Source organism: Artibeus jamaicensis, unplaced genomic scaffold, assembly GCF_021234435.1.
Source record: "Artibeus jamaicensis isolate MK-2021 breed Jamaican fruit bat unplaced genomic scaffold, CSHL_Jam_final contig_233, whole genome shotgun sequence".
Taxonomy (NCBI): domain Eukaryota; kingdom Metazoa; phylum Chordata; class Mammalia; order Chiroptera; family Phyllostomidae; genus Artibeus; species Artibeus jamaicensis.
In genome coordinates this window covers 8,955,527-8,975,016 of record NW_026521486.1, presented here as the reverse complement: position 1 = coordinate 8,975,016, position 19,490 = coordinate 8,955,527, and the positions used below count along the sequence as shown (strand labels likewise).

The 19,490-nt window shown below is 55.4% G+C and overlaps 1 protein-coding gene across 1 annotated transcript; it reads left to right on the top strand.

Moving 5' to 3' along the window:
* The first annotated feature begins 9,258 nt into the window (after positions 1–9,258).
* APOL6 (apolipoprotein L6) lies at positions 9,259–19,095 on the top strand. The gene is made up of 5 exons (XM_037160534.2): positions 9,259–9,812; positions 12,954–13,034; positions 15,092–15,893; positions 16,725–16,776; positions 17,624–19,095. The coding sequence occupies exons 2-5, from the start codon at positions 12,958–12,960 to the stop codon at positions 17,911–17,913; spliced, it is 1,221 nt and encodes a 406-aa protein (XP_037016429.2). The 5' UTR covers positions 9,259–9,812; positions 12,954–12,957; the 3' UTR covers positions 17,914–19,095.
* The last annotated feature ends 395 nt before the right edge of the window (positions 19,096–19,490 follow it).

The window sequence follows — 19,490 nt, the reverse complement described above, 5'->3', positions numbered from 1 at the left end:
GATTATCCTCAGGCCTGCAAATTCTGGAGTCTCGAGACCCCAGAATTAGAAGTCTAGGGTACCAAAGTCTTCAACTTTCACCACTTTGGATACTTGAGTTCTAGATTCCAGAATCTTAGAAAGGTAGAGCTAGAGAAGTCTAGAATTATAGGGCTGTAGTATCCTGAAGCTTACGGGGGCCTTCCATGGCATCTTGTCCAAGTTTCCACTAAGGGCAGCATCTTCCTATACATCATCATGGAGCAGCTGCTTCAGTACTCCCAGGGGCCGAGAGCTCACCACCTACAGCTTTAGACTCTTCTTTATATTGAACCGAAATATGCCTCCTTGTCATGCTTCCTCCCTGGTCCTGGCTCTGCTGGCTGCCTGGGCATGTGGAGGACCAGCCGGGCCTCTCTTACGAGGGAAGCTGCAGCTGCTTCCTTCACCTAAGCCTGTCCTTGTCCAGACTCAGCACCCCCAGGACTTCAGCCGAACACCCTCCCCTGACAAAGTGAGCTCGGAGCCCGCCTGGTGGGGAAAGACCAGTCTGTGCTCTTCAGTGTCTGGCGATTCTCACCTCTTGTCACAAACATACACAGAGAGAAATTCCCAGCGAGGGGCTTCCACACCCACCGCACAGGTCTGCATCTCCGGGGGGCTGTGCGCCAGGCCCCTTTCTTTCAAGGGACACAGTCCAGCCCAGATGGCCTGGGAATGGCTAGCCCCTGGGCCTCCATCAGCTCCCCACAGTGACTCAAGGGGATTATGCTTTAAGATACTACCAAGGGGAGCCAATGATGGAAAGTGAGAACACTAGCTCTTCAAAGCCAGAGGTCCCCTCAACCTTGGCCACTTCCCTTCCTCCTCCTCCTCCCTGGGAGCCACCCCTTTGGAGGCAGCCCAGCTCAGCTCGCTCCTTCCTGGCAGGGTCTGCCCGCCTGGACCCGAGCCAGGCTGGACTCGGAGCAGGGCTGGGCCCGGAGCCTGCAGCACCTGCCTGGGGCCCTCCATGGGGCGGTGGGGCCCCAGCTTGCCCCAGACCCCACTCGGGCCCACCACCCACTCCTCCCAGCCCCTGGCAGGCTCCATACTGACCAGGTCTCCCCTTCTCCCCAGCTGTCCTCCTGAGCCTCCAGCCGGGCAGCAGGCCTGGGGGTGGGGAGAGGTGTCTTATAGCAGCCCGGAGAGGCACAGGGAACTAAAAATACAGTGCCACGGCAAGACTCCTCCTCTCCCTGGAGGCCCTGAGGGGCTTATTGGAGGGGGGCTGGTGGGGACACAGGATCCCAATAATATTCCAGTCAACAGGTGTAGCCTGGGGACACCGCCTCCCTCCCCCTCCTTCTTCCTCCCAGCCTTGGAATGGCTCCTCCAGCCCCACCTTGCACCTGTCACCTGGATGGGGCCCAGCCCCCCCTGCACAGCACCCCCATGTCCCCTCTCCCTCCCTTCCTGGCCCATTCCAGCTCCCCTTCCAGGAATCTGCCCCTGCCCCCAACTCCACCCCCTTCCCGGCAGGTGTGCCCCCTTTCCCCCTCTGGGCTCCAACGCAGGTGCAACCTTCTGGCCTTTCTCTGCTTTGGGGTGCAGCTCCCCAGTGCCGCCCTGAGAGCTTCCTTAGAAGCAGAAATGAAAAGGCCACAGACATCCACTGCATTCGCTGCACTCCAGGGGCACTGCCCTTCCTAGCAGTCCCTTTCCATAGACATTCTTATAAGCCCCGTGGAACACACAAGGAGACTGAGGCACAGAGAGGTTAAGTAACTTGCCCGATGTCCCACAGCTAGGAAATGCCACACATGAAATTAAAACCCAGGCAGAGTTTGCGCTTCACAACCAGAAACTGGTCTAACTTAGGGATCCTTCCTCTTCCCCCTCTCATCTTTATGATTGCAGCCAGCAAAGGGCAGAGTCAGCAAGCTCTTTGAATGTTAATTCTACTGAACTGAGTGGTCCAGGGTCTTGGCTTCCTGGGGGTAAAGGCAAAGACAAATGGAAGGCTGACAAATGGGAGGCGCTACTGCCATCTAGTGGAGGCAGAGAAAAGCTTCCACTGCTGGTCTGACCCTGCCTCCCTCCTTGGCTCACTGGCCTACCCTCCCAGCCAGCTAGGTATGGGATCGTTTTCATCTGTCTATTCATGGCATCGTCCAGAGATGGTTTTTCAAGTTATAAAAAAAAATGAACAAGCCATGGTTCTTGCTCTCAAAGGACTCAAAGTCGAGTGGAGGAACCCCTGCAAAGTGATCAGGAACACGCCCAAGATTTGAGCCAAGGACTGTGGGAGGGTGAGAAGGCACCGAGGTCTACAGGGAGAAGACCTGCCGCAGAGGGGCAATCGGCTGGATCTAAAAGTACGTGGGAGCGTTCTGCAGGGCCTTATAAGCAGAGGTAACAAACGGTGTGCACAATAGCCGGAAGGATGCAGGGGACATGTGGGGACAGGGGTGCTATGGGAGGTGAGACCTCCTGGGAAGGTCCTCCTGGACCAGAACCGGTTTGAGGTGCTGTGCTGGGGCCTGGGTCACCACGGTGAGCAGGACGCAGCCCCTGGGCTTGGGGAGTGACGGGAGGGAAGGGTTTATACACAGATGCTGGCAGCAGTCTGTGACGGGACCGGCAGTCCAGGACAGGGTTAAAGGCTCTGGGGCCAGACACGTGGGTTAGATGCTTGGCTAACTACCTGCTATTTTTGTGATCCAGGGAAAGCACTACAACTTTCCAAGGCTTGGGTCTTTCTCTCTGGAAAAGGGCAGCTTGGAAAATAATTACTGTCTCAACTGTGGTCATGAGGATTAGAAGGGGGGGAGCATGTACAGGACCCAGCGTGGTGCCCGGCACAGTGAGTGCTCAGCAGTTGCTCAGTGTGACATCAGGGGCAAAGGAGTCGTAAAAGAAGAAATGATTAGTTCCACCAAGGAACATGTAACCGAGCAGGTAATGCCTGGACAGGACCTTGAGGGATCAATAAAGGTTTGTTAGGAACAAAGCGAGGAAAGGATATTCCAAACACAAGGACCAACACGTTTTAAGGATGTGGAAGTTGATGTGTTAGGACTAGTTTGGTTGCGGGTGACAGAAAATCCAAACAACATGACTTCCACAGGAGAATATTTATTTCTCTCCCATATAGAGGTCCAGAGGTAGTGGTCCAGGATTGGTCTGGTACCCACAACGTCAGGGACCCAGCCTCAACTAACTAGTGCTTTGGCATATTACACACATGGCCTTCAACTCTTGACCCAAAATGGCTGCTTGAGCTCCAGCCATCGTGCCATTCTTCCAACCAGCAGGAAGGCAAGAAGAGTGAAGAAGGTTGTGCCCTCTATCTTCAGGGACACTTCGGCAAGTTGTAAGCAATACTTCCTCTCAGGGCACATCACATGGCCACACCTTTTTCCAGGGGCAGCTGTGAAATGTAGTGTTTATTATCACACAGCCATATCTCCAGGTAAAAACTGGGAGTCCTAAACAAAACAACAAAAACAAACTCTCCGATACAGACAACAGATGGTGGTTAAAAGAGGGGAAGAGGGTGGGAGGAGCGTAAAGTGGGTAAAAGGTGTGTCAATTATATGGTGATGGATGGAAACAAGACTTTTGGTGGTGAGTACACAGTAATGTATACAGATATCAAATCAAAATGCTACAGACCTAAAACTTATATAATGTTATTAACCAATGTTACCTTAATTAAAATAAATAAATTCAAAAAATTAAATGAAAACTGAAAAGAGAGGAAAGTTCCATTACTTAGAAGGAAAGGGGAAGACAGTACATTGAGTGTAAACTAGAAATTCCAGCAGCGGAGTTGAGAAAAGCACGATCCATGCAGCGAAGCACTCCTAGTTCGGAGCCTCGCTGGTGGATGGAGCTGCGGAGGGAGCGGTGGGAGATGCGGCCGACCCCGGAGAGCGGCGGGAGTTAAGGTTCCCAGGATCCGCGGAGGGGTTTCATGCAGGGATGGGCCGCGGTCTGGTTTGCTGTTCTATGTTCTAGATCCGCCACCCTAGGTGCAGAGGGGGCTGCGTAACGGAGGGGACACGTCTGCAGGCGGGAGAGCTCCCTGTCCGACAGTGCGTTGTACACATTTTCGCACACGCAGCAACGCCGGGAGTTGTGCAGGGAACGCCGCATACCCGCACTCCTTAAACTCTACCACGGACATTTTAATAGCGTTACCACATTCCTGCCCACCTTCCACGCAGCCATCGATGTTTCTCCGTTGCTGTGGCATTTCACAGGACATTGTGGGCTCTGTCTGAGCAGTTCCCCCTAAATACCTCAGCGTGCATTTTTATTGAGGTGCCGAATTTCCATCTGATGCAATGCATGTACTTGGCCAACTCATGCTCGTGAGTAAGCCAAACCTCCTACCAGGATACAGGACATTGTCATCACCCCAGAAAGTTCCCACGCGCCCCTCTGGCTGGACTCCCGCCCTCACTGCCTCTCAGAGGCAACCTCTGCCCAGATGTTTTGTTCTGTTGGGGGAAGGGAGACCTCTAGGAGCTGCTGTGGTGCCCACATCTGGGGTGGGGGCAGGGCATAGGGAGGGGGGAGGGGCTCTGCTGGGGAGAGGGGAGTGAGTGCCGGCTGAGGACAGTGGCGCCATTTACAAAGGCAGGAGGGGACAGGTCTCCCTTGGAACAGAAGCGTCTGGAGTGTGTGCAGGACCCCTGTCTGGCAGGCGAAAAGACGCACGTGTGTGTCAGAGGCTTGCGCCGTCCTCTGGCAAGGCGGCCAGGGGAGTGGCCGCGTTTCTCTGGCTTTGACGCCCTCCCCAGCCCAGCCCTAGTGCTCAGAGGGCCCCTGCCACCAGCAGGAGGGCCACTCCCCGGCTGTCCCAAGGGAGGCCACACCTCTGCTTTCCCCAAGGTGGGCACCCCTGCGTGGGCACCTAGATGGCGCAGGGTGTGGGTACCTCTGGTGTGCGGGGCACAGACAGGAGCCCCGTTCTGGGGGGAGCAGGGGGGCAGCGTCCACCTGCCCCCCTGCCCCCTCTTCTCTCGTCTTCTCCTTCAGCATCCGTAGGAGCGTTCCCTTCCCTGTCCCTGCACCACTGCCCCCCTCCTCCCTTCCCGTCTTGGCTGCCAAAAGCCCCTCCAGGGAGGAGGCCAGCAACTCTGTGCTCCCTGGGAGGGGACAGCGGGAGCAGGGACAAAAGGGGGAGCAGGGACCCATGGCCAGGCTGCAGCTGGGCTTCCTCTCATGTGCCTCAAATCATCATGGCACAGAGGACTTTCGTTCTCCAAACCCATCTGGTCCACTGGAGAGACTCCTGGTGTTTGCATTAGTGGGACTGGGTGTTATCCAACTCGCTGACCTGATTCTCCCAAGAGAGAACTGGCCCGCATGCAGAGTTGAGGCACAGAACACCTCGGATTTTATCTGGCAATTTGGAGAAGCCTCCGTTTACCCCATCCGCACAGGGCCAGAGACTGGGTTAGTGTAGAGGGAGGAGCAGAAGTCACCTAGGAGGGGACATCAAGAAGAAGAGAGGGACCCTGGAGAGCACCCCACACTGAGAACTGGAAAGGGGAAGTTGGAGATGGAGAAGGAAACCCCGAGACACCATCAGGTGCTGCTGGCATTTGGAGGTTGTGGGGAGGGAGCCGAACAGAAAGTGGGATTAAATAATAAGGACTCCTTCCCACGTTCTAGGCCTGGGTGAGGGCTGAAGTGCAAACAGATACGTCCGTATATGAGGTGAAGCACTAGCTGCTGTGACGAGCAATCCCCCAAATCTCGGGCGGCTTACTAGTCCTTACCAGTGACTTCACAGGTCTGGTTACGTGTGCCTCACAGTCCAACGCAGGCTGGGGCAGGGCTCTGCTCCACACAGTGATTCAGGGACCCAGCTCCATCCCCAGGGACCTCGAAGACCTTGGGTCCCTGCATACCCGGCAGGCAAACATTGAGAAACAGTTGATGAGTGTGAATGAAAGATTTTATAATCTCCTGGACATGTGAGAAAGGGGAATAAAATGTCCACGCAAATGACGTCTTTAGATCCCACAGAGCATGTGGTGCACACTCAGTACTTGTTCTATCTCTTCGGGTTGTCATTCCCCAGGTGAGTTCATCTGGGGGCGGGGACAGGCGAAAGGAGCCCGGGGAGGGTGATCACTCCTGTGAGTCCGGGTCTGTGATGATCAGAAAGGCATTATCAACAATGGGTCGTTGGAACTTGGAAAACGGTTGGAGAGTTAGGGCGACAAGAATGTACACGGAATATTCACCTGCAAAGGAAAACCTGCGAAGATCAATTTGGCCGGGTCAGAGGTATTCATGACCCACGCTGATCATGGATGAGGTTGGAACGCGGCTCAGGAATGACTTTGAACTTCGGAATTTGGGCAGCTCTTCAGGAAGCCCTGAGGCCTGGCTGTGGCTGTGGCTGTGGCCTGGGGTGGGGTTGAGGGAGGGTTTCCTGGCCATCAGGGATGGCTCCGCAGGGTCAGTTAAAATTAGTCTCAACGGCCCAGCATGGAGAAGCCAAAGGGAAACAGTTGGGCCAGCTCATGTGGCCACCAGCGTTTGCTTCTCTGGGGACTCTTGGACATCCTCTTTTGGACTGGGGGGAGGGGGCATCTCAGAATGGGGGCCTGGCTGTCCCAGGATTTCTGCTCCAGGCTGTGGGAGCAGCCCTCTAGGTTTTGACTTTGGCAGCCAGAGTGGGGTGAGGGCAGTTTGGCCCAACTGCCCCGTCAGCCTCTCCCGGGCCACGTGGACCTGGAGGGGTCTCCTCTCCACCCTGCCAGCCCCTCCTTCGGCGGGTCACGGACTCACTTCGTTCACCTCTGAGGCAATATTCAGCATTGTCGTTGCAAACTGAATAATTGGTGCACATTTAAAAAATGCTGTGTTACTCAGCGGGCTCAGTCCAAGGCCTCAGCCCACGTCCTCCCCTCCCTCCCACACATGCACCAGGCCCCGTCTTGAGGAGCAGACAGCGCGGTGGTGCCCGGGGCGGGGAGGGGCACCCGATGTACTGACCCCTGAGCAGGAAAGACCCCTCTAAGCCCACCCCACCCCACACAGATAGCAGTGGGGTTGCTGTCAACAGCGGGCAGTACGGCAGGTTTGAGTCTTTGTGGTCAGCGGTGCGACTTCGAGCAGGCCACCGGACCTCTCCTTTCTCAGTTTCCTCCTCCACCGCACGGCAGTCATAACAGCACTTGCCTCGGAAGGTCTGGTGTGTGGGGAGGAAGAATACCTGAAAGTGCGCCTGGCTCAGAGTGAGCCCTCAGTGTGTGAACACGCTCTTGGTTTCAGTTATAGCTGAGAAAGAAACCACGTGTTTAAAAAGAAACCACTTAAAAAAAACTGAGCTGAAATGGCTAGATTTTGACCCTGTTATACAATGAGTGTGAAACTGATGGACTGGGAGGCCCATGAGAGCAGGCCGGCCTGGTACGCGGCCAAGTTCATGCTGACAATCAGAGCTGCGCCAGCCACCTCGGCGCCACACCCTGAGCACGCGTCCTCCCCCCAAAGGACGTCCAAAGGGCGCTGGGCTGGCTCTGCGTCCTTTGCAAGCCTGGGCTCTTTCGGTTGGTCCCCCAAACACCTTCAGCAGGAGGTGCTTGACAAATACTTGTTGAATAAGGAAGTGCCCACTGGTGGGAACCAGGTGGATAAGGGATGGAGAAGTGCTTTGGAAACTGTAAAGTGCGTAGCATATGAGGATGCAACACACTTAGCGCTGCTCCCCGAGGGTCTAGCGTCCCATTCTGCTGCTGGCTGAGCTGCAGGCCTTGGGGGAACGTGCCCCGGGCCTGTGGCTGCGCCACTCCAGTCTCCACCTCCGACTTCACGTGGCCGCCTCCCGCCCCATGAGTCTCTGTGTCTGCTCTTCTGTCTCTTCTAAGGACTCTGTCCTTGTATTTAGGGGCACCCTGAATCCTGGATGACCTCATCTTGAGATCCTTAGTGTGATGACATCAGCCAAGAGCCTATTTCCAGACAAGTTCGCATTCACAGGTGCTGGGGGGAGGATGCGGATGCGTCATTTTGGGGTCACCAGTTAACCCACTACAGATGGAGAAACGCAGGCCCCGGGGCAGGAGGGATTTACTTAGGACCCTGCAGGGCAGCCAAGGGACAGCCTGGTCCCCCGATACTGGGGGGGAGCTCTGTCCCAGCCCATGCTGCCCTGGGCCCCCAAGATTCTCTGGGAAAGTCTTCAGCGAAAAACCATCTGGACCTCATCTGGGCTTGGAGGAGCCCACCCTTCCTGCACAGAATGGTCGGGAATGTGAAGGTGGGAGGGGATCCTTTCCCCTCTGGCTGCATGCCTGGGGCCGTGGCTGCCTGTGCTGGCTCTCCCCGCGGCTCCTGCCTCGGGGTCCACGCTCCCATTTCCTTCTCCACCGAGGACAGGGGCAGCTCTGGAGACCTGGAGGCCGTCCTGGTCCCTGAGGCTCCCAGGATGAGGGAGACCAGCAAGGGAGGCCCGGATGGCGTGGCTGCCTGGCTGGCCAACTCCACCGGGAGGACAGCCTCTGTTCAGAGCATCCTCAAGTGTGGGAGGCCCAATGCCAGCTCCGGAGAGGCCCCTGTGAATCCCAGCTCTGTGGCCCACCAGCCTGTTGGTCCTGCTCACAGTGCCCGGCCCCCTGCAGAGCCAAGACCAGCTGAGTGGCTCATGCCTCTTGCACAGCAACAGCCCCTGTGTGGCCTCAGGTCACGTCAGGCCAGAGAGAACATGGGACTTGTTCTCATGTTCCCATGTTCTCAGAGGCAGGTAACTCTGAGCAAACCACATGGCACATGGTCCCTGCTTGCACACACACGAAAGTGTCAGCCCCCGACTGTGCGATCGGCTCATGCCCGCAGACACGGACTCCAGACCAGGCTCTGCCATTCCTCAGCTGCAGGGACACTGGCCAGTCACCGCCCACCCTGAGGTCTCAGACTCCTGGTCTGCAAACTGGGTGCGTAGGGACCATAGCGGTGTCTCTCAGATCAGGGGGCCAGAGGTGTTTGGGAGACTCCGACTTCAGGGACCTTTGGACAGGTGCCGACACTGCGCACTGCGGGCACCTGAGTGGCCGCTCCACCGAACACGGTCAGTATTTCTGCAGAGAGACCATGAACACTCAAAGTAAGTGGCATATGTCCGACCTTCAACGGCTCCTTTCCAGGTCAAGTTTCACCACTCGATGAGCATGCAAACGAAGTTTCTGCTTTCAGAGTGTTTTGCATTTCACAGTTCAGACAAGAGGCATCGAGCTTTAGCATCGCCACCTCCGAGGGTAGGACAGATGTGGGACGACGGTCCTCACAGCTGCCCACGGCGGGGTTGCTGGGTGCTGGACGCACACAGGGTGCTGCGCGGTTGGCTCACGGCTCCTCGCCACAGCTCTCTGCCACCAGAGCTGCTTTAATACGCATTTCACAGACGGGGAATCCAGGCTGAGGCGCCAAGTGTCCTGCTCACCCTATGGTCCTTGCGTGATGAGTGACCACCTGTCCCTCACAGCCCTCTGACTGGTCTCTCCACCCACTTCCTCCAATATCTGCTGGACAAAGAAGCAAAAACGAAAGTGAACATAGAAGGCCTTTCTTGGAAAGCTCTGTTTTCTCAGAAGAGGTGGTGCCTGCCGTGTGGTCCCACACAGTATATATTGCTGCTCAGAGCAGAGCAGCAGAGCTGGGGACTTGGCCCTGGGCAGCCACACCGGCTGGAGACTCCCCACTTTCCTTTGTCCCCTGCAGGCCGCTGCTCAGCCTCCTTCGTGCCGGACCAGAGGCTCCCGGAGAGGCAAAGACAGAACACGTGGACCCTTCCTCTGGTTCTGGACCTGAGGCTGCAGTTAGAACAGGTAGGACACTGCACAGGACGGGGGGGGGGGGGGGGCTGCTTTCAGGCCCCTGGAGGGCGATGTGCCCCAGAGGTCGGCTACAGAAGGGGAGCTGTTGTCAGGGCTGGCCAGGGGTTCAAATTCCCATCCTGCCAGGGACTAACTTTGTGAGCCTGCAAAAGGTCTAAAGTTCACATTTTTTACTGCCCCATCAGGACAAAAATCTCTGCCTCATAGGCCACTTGAAATTTAAATGGAAACCTGATTAAGAGTATGGTGTGACCCACCAAGTGGCATCTCCCCTGGCCACCATGGCCAGGGACCGAGGGCCCTGGAGGCGGAGGGCCTGGCCCCCAGCGTGTGGGAGATTTCCAGGCCTCGGGCATTTCCCTAGACGTTCTCTGCAGAGAGGCTGAGGGCTGCTGTCTTTGGAGGACAGGCTGGGTGGCGGGGCTTGGCAGTGCAAAGCCAAGCCCCAGGGTGATTTCAGACGAAGCCACCTTTTCTTGCTTAGACTGTGTGTGTGTCGGGGCGGGGGGGGGGGGGGGGTTGAGTTGTTTGTGGGGGAGGAGCCCTTGCAGATCGCCAGGGACTAAAGCCCCCCAAGCAGGCACACAGGGACCGTCAGCAATAGGAGCCCTCAGCCTTGGCAGGTGTAGCTCAGTGGATTCAGTGGTGGCCTGTGAAGCAAAGGGCTGTTGGCCCGATTCCCAGCCCAGGGCTTGTGCCTGGTTTGTGGCCCAGGTCCCCAGTAGGGGGTGCAAGAGAGGCAACCACACATTGATGTTTCTCTTTCTTTCTCCCTCCCTTCCTGTTTCTCTAAAAATAAGTAAATAAAATGGGAGGTCTCACAGCAAGTAACTGCTCGTCCCTCCATCAGTTCCACTGTGTCCTGTCACATCCACAGAGGTCAGCAGGGAGGGGACCGGTTCCGACCAAGGAGCTCCCTGCCATCACCCTCGCACCGCTGCCCAGGACAGTCCTGTCACAAGGGCTCCTTGCGCCGCCCTTGGCCAGACACAGGCAGCTCCCCGCTGCTGGGACGGGGCTCTCGCTGCAGCTGCCACTTTCTGAATCTCTGCTTCCCACCTGTCTCTCGTCAGAAGTGCGTGTAGCTGGATTTCACTTTCTGACACAACCTATGAGTCTTTTCCTTTGGACAGAGGATCTTTACCCCGTTTATAATTCTGAGAAATGCAGAAAACGCTGTCCCATAATTTTTATGGAGGTAGGCACTTTAGCAGTTACTTCTTAGGTAAGTGAAGGGAAACTGAGAGAGTTTTCTAGAAGCCACAGAACTGGTAAGTGATGGAGAAGAGCCCTGATCCACTTGACCAAGCTGCCTCCACACTGACTCGGTGGCCGGCTCCTCCTCCAGCCCGTGAGACGTCAGCGAGACGCCCTGTCCTTCCCAGTGTGGGAAAGGGCAGGGGCGTGCTTTTGAACACTGCGACCAGAGACACCTCAGGTCTGCTGAGGCCAGGGCTCCTCCATCCTCGCCTTTTTAATGGAGGTCAACACAGAATCCAGTAAGTCTCAGTGAGGAAGGACAGAAAGCAGAAGGACCCAGGACACTTGAAAACACAAGGACACATACGAGGACACACAGAAACATGGCGCCACACACAAGCATTCCAGCAGCTGCCTGTCCTCTCTGTCCTGGCTTCACTGCTGGAGTGTCCAGGGCTCCGACCTGGCCCCCTCTTGGCCTTTATTGCTGTGTCCCAAGGGCTCACACGCAGTGCTGTGGCTTGAACTACATACACGGACGGCTCCCAGATGTAATCTCCCAGCCAGGGCCAGGCCCACCTGTCCACTGCCGACTCCACGACTCTGGACATGTAATCGGCTATCTCAAAGCAGAACCCCCCCTCGAACTGAGCTCTGTACCTGCCCAGAACACGTCCTGCCCGTCTCAGCAGCTGGGATCCTCTCTGTCGAAGGATCCCAGCTGCTGAGGCAGGCAGAGATCTGATGCGTCCCAGGGTCGCCCTTGACCTCACGTGCTCCCCCATCCCACAGGCGCTGACAGGCCCTGTGGACTTCTTCCAGCCCCGCTGTTCTTGTAACTCCTACCCACCGGGTGCAGGCAGCGGCCTCTCACTCTGACCACTGAGACAGCTTCCTGACAGGTCTGCCTGTTTGCTCTCTTGCAAACCTGGAGTCTGTTTTCCAGCCCGAGCGATGGACTTCACACAGGAGTGAATCAGGGACTCCAGCCCATGGGGCACCTTAGGGCTTACATGAAAGGGCCCGCCCACGAGTGGGTTGGCTGTGTGAACACACTGCTCCACAAATGGATGGCGCCTGTGTGCAGTCTATCACTAGTCGACGCATCACAACGTCCCCCTCCACACAGAGGCGGCACCGCCCCCTTCCCTGGCCCCCAGACGGTCCCACTTGGCGAGAGGACTCTGGGATGTGTTTCGGGGCCCCAGCAGTAGGCTCGGACGGGGCCACACTCATATGGTCTGGGAATATAGGCTGGACTTAGGGCCTTATAAATTGTTGCCTTGGGGTGGGATCAGCGGTGGAGGTGGGGATGGCTGAGGTCGGGGGAACAGGGTGGGAATGGAGACAATTGTGCTTGAACGGCAAGAAAAAAAAGACCAGAAAATCTTTAGATGAAAAAAATTGTTCCTGGTCTCGTGAAGATGATCTTTTAGTCATTTATAATCAATTTGTTTAGGATGGTCACAGGCTAGAAAGAACCCAAACATTATCAACTGATAGAAGAATAGGTAAACAAATGATAGTGTATTTATATGATGAAATACTGCATAGCAACCATTTTAGAGACATTCATACGAAGTTCAAGAACAGGCGGACTGATCAGGGGCTACAGAAGCCAGGATCAGGGCTTCCTTGGGGCGGGGAGCGTGGGGACTGAGAGCAGTCACAGGACCTTCTGGTCTGCACCTCGGTCAGGGTGGACCCCGTCAGGGTTCCCACGTGTCAGCATTCACAGACGCCGTGCAGATGCCAGCCTGTGTGCCAGCTGCACCTCGGGATGAAACGTGAAAACGATAGTTTGCAAATATTTAACACATCAGAGATTTTCTCAATCGTTCTGATTCCCCATATCTACTCAGTCTCTGCACAACTGAATTTTGTAAGGTTTCGTGATTCCTGCAGTGACCTTGTTTTCATGTTTCCAACCAGAAACATGGGTTGGACTCCCCAGGATTGGACTGCTGGGGACGCCTCTGACTCTCCCATGGACAAAATATACGAGGATTTGTGGTAAGAATGCAAGGCTGGTGTTGGTTTGCAGAGGTGATTCAGAGGGTTCTGTCCCTGGGGAAGGGCTGCATCTGCAGAAATGCTCTGGTAGTATGATCATGTGCAACTCATGTGTTCCGAAGGTGTCACTCTCGACTCGAGCCTGTCCCCCACTTAGGAAGGCATATTCTTCTGGGGGAAAAATACTCCACCAGGTAAACTAGATATTTTGGAGAGCACGTCAAGATCTAATCAGGTGCATGACGTTGAGCAACGGGACTGACCCTAAGAATATAACTTGTCCCACTGCAGGGAGTCGGGGGGTTAATTCTGTGAGGCACATGAAGCAGGAAGTCAGTCTTCCTGGCCCACGAGTCGCCAAGAAAACCGCGTGGCCTTGTTGCTGCGTTCGCGAATGAAGCCCAGTTCTCTGTGGGTCAGCAGACGTAGCGTCACCAGCCTCCAGCACAACGTGACAGTTGGGAAGGGTTCTCAGAGTGATTTAGGTGTGTGTTTGGCTTGTGGAACCTGGCTGCAATGTGACCCTAGGTCACTGGATGTGGTGCAGGATGGACTGGGGCCCGAGCATCTGCACTGGAGGCCTTTGGTGTAAACACAGGAAGCCGAGCTCGCCTTTGCCCTCACCACGTTAAAGACAAAACCCGAGAATTCGTGCAGCGTGGTGTTGTGCATACTTGCAAATCCATATCAGTTGTTGTTTCTTGGTCCCTGCACACCTGGGAAAAGCAGAGCTGAGGGTAGGCTGGGTGGTGGCACCTGCCGAGGTCCGGGTTCTGAAGCGGGCTCTTCCTCATCACCCAATGACCCGCCCCCTTCCCCACTGCAATCCCCAGCAACCTTCTGCTTGGCAAATCGATTTACAGCAGCTGATTAATTGATTATGGGCTTATAGTCATTCATTAATTCATTCACTCATGCTAAAGGGTTTCTTGGTGGCAGATTTCGTTTTCAACCTTTTCCATAGAGGAAGTGTGTGTGTGTGCGCAGAGAGAGGTACTAAAGGGTATGTCTACATATATCTGCCCCAGGGAGGGATTCCTGAGCAGTGGACATACTCCTGGTCCCGGGGCCGGTGCCCCATTCAAAGCCCCAAGTCTGTGGGCTTCCATTCTCTCCCCCCAAAATGAAAGCAGGCAGCTCAGATCCTCTCCGGGGTTCATTTCAGCTCTGACACTCCTCTCTGAGCCAGGGAACCTGTCCCCACCAGCCTCCCGATCTCACCCTGAAGAAAATATAGGGGGAAAGTGTCCGAAGGCGTAGGCTTTGCTCTTCGTGGTTACTGCTCTCCTGTGAAAGACACACTCGGCCAGGCTGACAATGGTCCCTTCATACTTCCTACTGTGACATATTAGGGGAGGAAGGACCTGAGCCCCACGGTCCCTGGCTTTTTCCATTAAGACCAATCCAGTCTACTTGAGGGGCCGAGGAAAGCTTGCCAAGTGCCAAGGAGAACATTCAGAACATTAGTGATCATATTTCTCTGGGCCCTCTCGGGGTACCACTCCTGATAGGAGCAAAGACTCACATGGGAGCCAAAGTCAAGGCCGTGGAAGTGGAGGATGCACTCTACACTATGGAGCCGCCCTCCTCCGACTCACCTGTACATACTCAGAACTCCCAACTCTGCCCAACACCTGGGATCCTCTTTCTCCTACGTTGTGGGCCACACCTCTCCCTCCTTTAGTCCCAGGTCCCTGCTCTTGAATAGCGTCTCGGCATTTCCCCGCTGCCTCTTGTGGGACCTGTTGCTGAGTCTCTCTGAACAGCAAATGTCCGTGAGGACCATTGTCCCTTGTCCATCTCATTGGCCAAGGCTGTGCGTGTCCCATGTGTCCCTCCGGATGCCCCTGTTGCGTGTTTCTTCTCTTCACGGAGGCAGCGGCCCCCAACGACCTCTCGGACTGTTTACAGTCAGGTTGGAGGTAGCAGAGGGGTCAGGGAAGTGCAGGGGGGATTCAGAGCTGGGGTGGCAAGAACATGTGAACAGCACTTGGGCCTACGAATCTGGCTTCCCATAGGGGAGACTGAAGTCAACTCCTTAATTCCCTCGTCCACAGGGACAACGATGACATTCTTCTGGGCGAAGATGTGGAGCAAGAAGGTAGAGATCTGTCTGATGAAGAAAGACAATTTTTGAAAGAGTTTCCCATCTTTAAAGAGGAACTAGAAGCGGCCATCACTAACTTCCACGCCCTTGCAGACGAAATGGATAAAGCCCACAAAACATTCACCAAGGTCAGCATGGTGTCCAACACTGTCTCTGTCGTCGCCGATGTCATGGGCATCCTGGGTTTGGTCCTCGCTCCAGCAACAGCTGGAGGGAGCCTGATGCTTTCTGCTGCTGCTACAGGTTTTGGGACAGCAGCTGGGGCCGCCAGCACCATCACCGACATCTTGGAATACCTTCGCAAGAAAGAAATCAAAGCTCAGGCCAACATCCAAGTGCCTGACTCTGAGCACCACTTGGCCACGAATGTTGCAAAATCTGCCATTAAGTTTGGAACAAATGTCAGGAACATCGAGAAGAATGTCCTTGCCTTTCAGATAGCCAAGAACCACCCACGCCTGGCTGCAGCTGCCAAGCGTCTCCTGAACGCTGGCCAAGTCTCGTCCAAAACCCAAAAGCAGGTGCAGAAGGCCTTTGGAGGTACGACGATGGTGATGAAGCATACTACTCGCTTGCAGAAAAGTGGGATGGCCTTCTTCGCCCTTGGCATAGACTTGATGGCCGTCATGAAGAACAAGAAGGACCTGGAGGAGGGAACCACAGAGTTGGCAGAAGAGCTGAGGGCCAAGGCCCGCGATGTGGAGACAGAGCTGACTAAACTCACCAAGATCTATGAGCACCTGAAGCAAAAGGTAAGGCTGTGGCTTCCCTGGGGGTGGGGGGTGCTGGGGGTGGGGATGTGGAGCTGGAGTGCCTGGGCACCCCAGGAGTTATGGGAAGGGTGTTGAGGAAGCCATTGTGTGAGTGAAGTTTGTGTGGTCCTGAGGTCGTGGGGCTCTTGGAGAAGAAGGGCTGGTCCCAACCGACCTGGTCGTGCTTCTGTATCTCCCTTGATGTTCTCTGAGCTGCCTGCACTGGGGAGAGGGTCTTCCCAGTGGCACAGAAGACGACACTGAGCCACAGGGAGTGTCAGGGACTGAACTGTGTCCCCATGATATTCCTATGCTGAAGCTCTACTCCCCAGTGTGACTATTTGGAGATGACACTTTGGGGAGGTAATTGGAGTGGAATGAGGACATATGGGTGGGCCATAACCCTATGGGACCAGTGTCCTTATGGGAGAAGAGAGAAGCACATGAGGGGTCTCATTAATCCAGTGCCAGCCCAACTGAAAGGCCATGTGAGGCCACAGCAAGAAGGGGGACACCCGCAAGCTGGTGTCCTTGAAGGGAGTCCTGACCAGGGACCATACTGGCCGGCCCCTTGATCTGGGCCCTGCAGCCTCTGGAACCGTCAGAAAATACCTTCCCACTGTAGAAGTCTCCCAGCCTTCGGTGCTCTGTCACGGAGCCTGGGTGACCAGGACCAGGGAGCTTAGGCGACCTGGCCAGGCCCCCAGCCAGGTTGGGTAGAGTCAGGATGTCGAGCTGGGGAGCCTGACTTCAGGGCTCGTTCGGATCTACCTGCCGTGGGGCCCTGGGGCCCCAAGAGCTGTCCTTGATGGCTCTTTCTGTTTCTTGCAGGAATGGCAACGGTATTGGGAAAAAATACTCCAGTCGAAAAATAAGGACAAAGGTAGGCGAAGCCCCGGGGCCGCTGTTGGAATAAGGGGGACAGGGTGAGGTGGGCAAGGTTGGCAGAGGAGAGGCCTGCAGACTCACTAGCTGGGAGGCCTGCTGGGTCCCCAGGGCACTGTCACCTAGGAAGTGCTGTGAAGGTCCTTCTGTGCCCTCCACTGCCCCTCCGACCCACTGCCCATTCCTGGGTGATGATGGCCAGGGCGGGCAGGGGCGCTGTCTCAGGCACCTTGCCCCTTCGGTCCCCTTCCCTGAGTCCCACAGTCAGTCCGCACCACCGTTTCATTCTGGGCTCCATACTGAGTGCTGATGGCAGGACAGTGGGGTCCCAGACATGGAGGGTGTCACCTGGAAAATAATAGGCCTTTCGAAGTGAGTGGGAAACAACTGTTGACTGGAGATCACAAAGAAGGCCTGCTATGCCATCGTGGATTCAGGCAGAGGCCCAAATAACACACTGCAGGGGTGCGTATGAGAGTAAAGGCAGGGGTGTGTCCGAGAAAGGGGGGCATTTCCATCCACAGAGGGACAGCTTTTCTGCTGGTGCAGGTGACCAACACAGGATGCTGAATGCTTTGAATTATCAGGCCAGGGGTCACAGTCACTGCTTTCTCCGCATGTCTGTAAACAGCTTTTGGGCACCATGCGGAGGCCGGGTCCGAGGGTCATTACAACATCGCCCACCCTGGGGGCCCGAGTCGGGCCAAGCAGTGCCTCTGGGAGGGCAGCGGCGCCTCCACGTCCAGGTGGCCCCGGGGGGCAGGACTGTTGTGGTTAAGGTGTGGTTCCTTCTTGGACTCACTGCTGTGCTTCTCTGCTCTCTTCCTCCTCGGTTTACACAAAAGATCAGGTCTCGGACCCTCTCCACCCCTGTGGACCCCAAGACCCAAGATCTGGGAAGTCCTTTGGACGTCAAATCTTAGAAATATGTGCTTTTTTGGTTTTTGCCTCACTTTTATTTAAATGTTTTACTTATCTCTTATATAAGGCGATGTATTTTCTTAGTCTCGCTTTGTTTTGTGTTGCTGTTTATGTTTTAGCTACTTGCTTGACACAATGCACTGACATGAAATACAATTGTTTGAAATTTGGGAAAGGAAAAAAGGGGTGGAAATCATGCGCCTTCCAAGGGTGACAGCGATGGGTGCTTGGCATAGAGTTTTCTTCCTGTGCTTCTGGCAGGTTGGTGTGAACCCACTGACAGGCTCAAGGGGCTGTGATTGGCTGCCCCAGGCGCCCTGCATGGGGCTGCAGGACGACGAAACAGGTGTCTGTCCCCAGCCCCTGGGTCCCCTCACTCTCCCCCACTCCTTTGCCTGCAGACCGGCTACTTCCCCGCACGCTGCGTTCACGAGCAACACCTGCTGCCATTGGGTCCCCACTCTGTTTCCCTGAACACTGCGTCTTAGGCTGTGAAACATTCTCTTGACTGTACACGTAGTCTTTGCATTAGACGTCTATTCGTCACCACGTTATCAAAATCTAGTCACCGGGCCTAGGTAGAATTTATTGCCTCACGTGATGAAAGACCTAAGGGGTACAACAGGGCTTCAGCTGTGTCTGGAGCCAGAGGATAAAAATGATGTCACCAGGCTCCTGTCTCTCCATTTCCCAGACAGCATCCCCCAGGTGCAGGCTGATGGCCCCAGCACTCCAGGGTGTGCCCCTCCCACCTGAAAGGGGGCGGGGCAATGTCGCAGTCCCACTCTGATTGGTTAGGGCTGGGTCATGTGCCTTTGTCTGCCCTGGTTGCTGGGATCTCCACGCTCTGTGGTCTGAGCGAGGAGCTGGAAGCTGAACTGTGACTCCTGGTGCACTGTACACCCTCCCCCTGCAGGAACCCTTCGATCGTTGAAGCCTTCTCGGCGTACTCGAGGGTGAAATGAGTATGTGTGTGCCAAAAGCGTGGCCCATTGTTACCCGAATGCTTCCCTAAACTCACAGTCCCTGAACTCGGATACCTAAAATAAAAAAAAACGACTTCATGAAGGAAAAGGAGGACTCCCCCTCCTTCCACATACATTTGTTATACACGTGCAGGAAATTTGGGAAAGATTTTAAAAGTGGAGGGCAAGAGCCCCACTGTCAACATCAGGGGTCACAGCCGGTCTTAAGGCCTCGAGGTTTGGGTGCCTGCGACCCCACGCGTAGGCCGTGGTGTTTCCTGCTTCTTTCGCTCTCGTGTCTTTGTCGTACTTTGTCACAAATGCCACTGTAAGGAAAGAGCTCCCTCCACTTTTCACAGCGTTCTCTGTGTGTCTGAGTGTCCTTGGAGTCCCGGATAAACGCCACCAATAAAAATACACTGCACAAACGAGAGAGTCGTCCAGCTTGAGTTGTGTTGTTTTGTGACGTGTCTGGGAGGGAAACAAAGAAAAGCATGAACTAGGCAATGGAGATATGAGACTCATCTCTGAGGCTTATGTGCCTCGTGTCATTTCTGAGCTCTGGTTTGTTCAGCCAAGAAGTGGGTGTCATGTGAATGAAGTCTCCCACTCTACTGGGGTTGGGGCTCACAGTGACCCACTCAGAGTACTGGGAGTCTGGCAGAAAACCCCCTTGCCAGAGATTCAAATCCCTAAGAAAGTGCTGGAACCCCCAGCAGAAGAGGTGGGGAGGTCACTGTCCCTGCTTCTCCCCTACTCAGACTGTCTTCCAGGGGGGCAGCGGCGCTTGACCTGCCTGGTTTTCCCCCATCTCCCGACTCTTCAG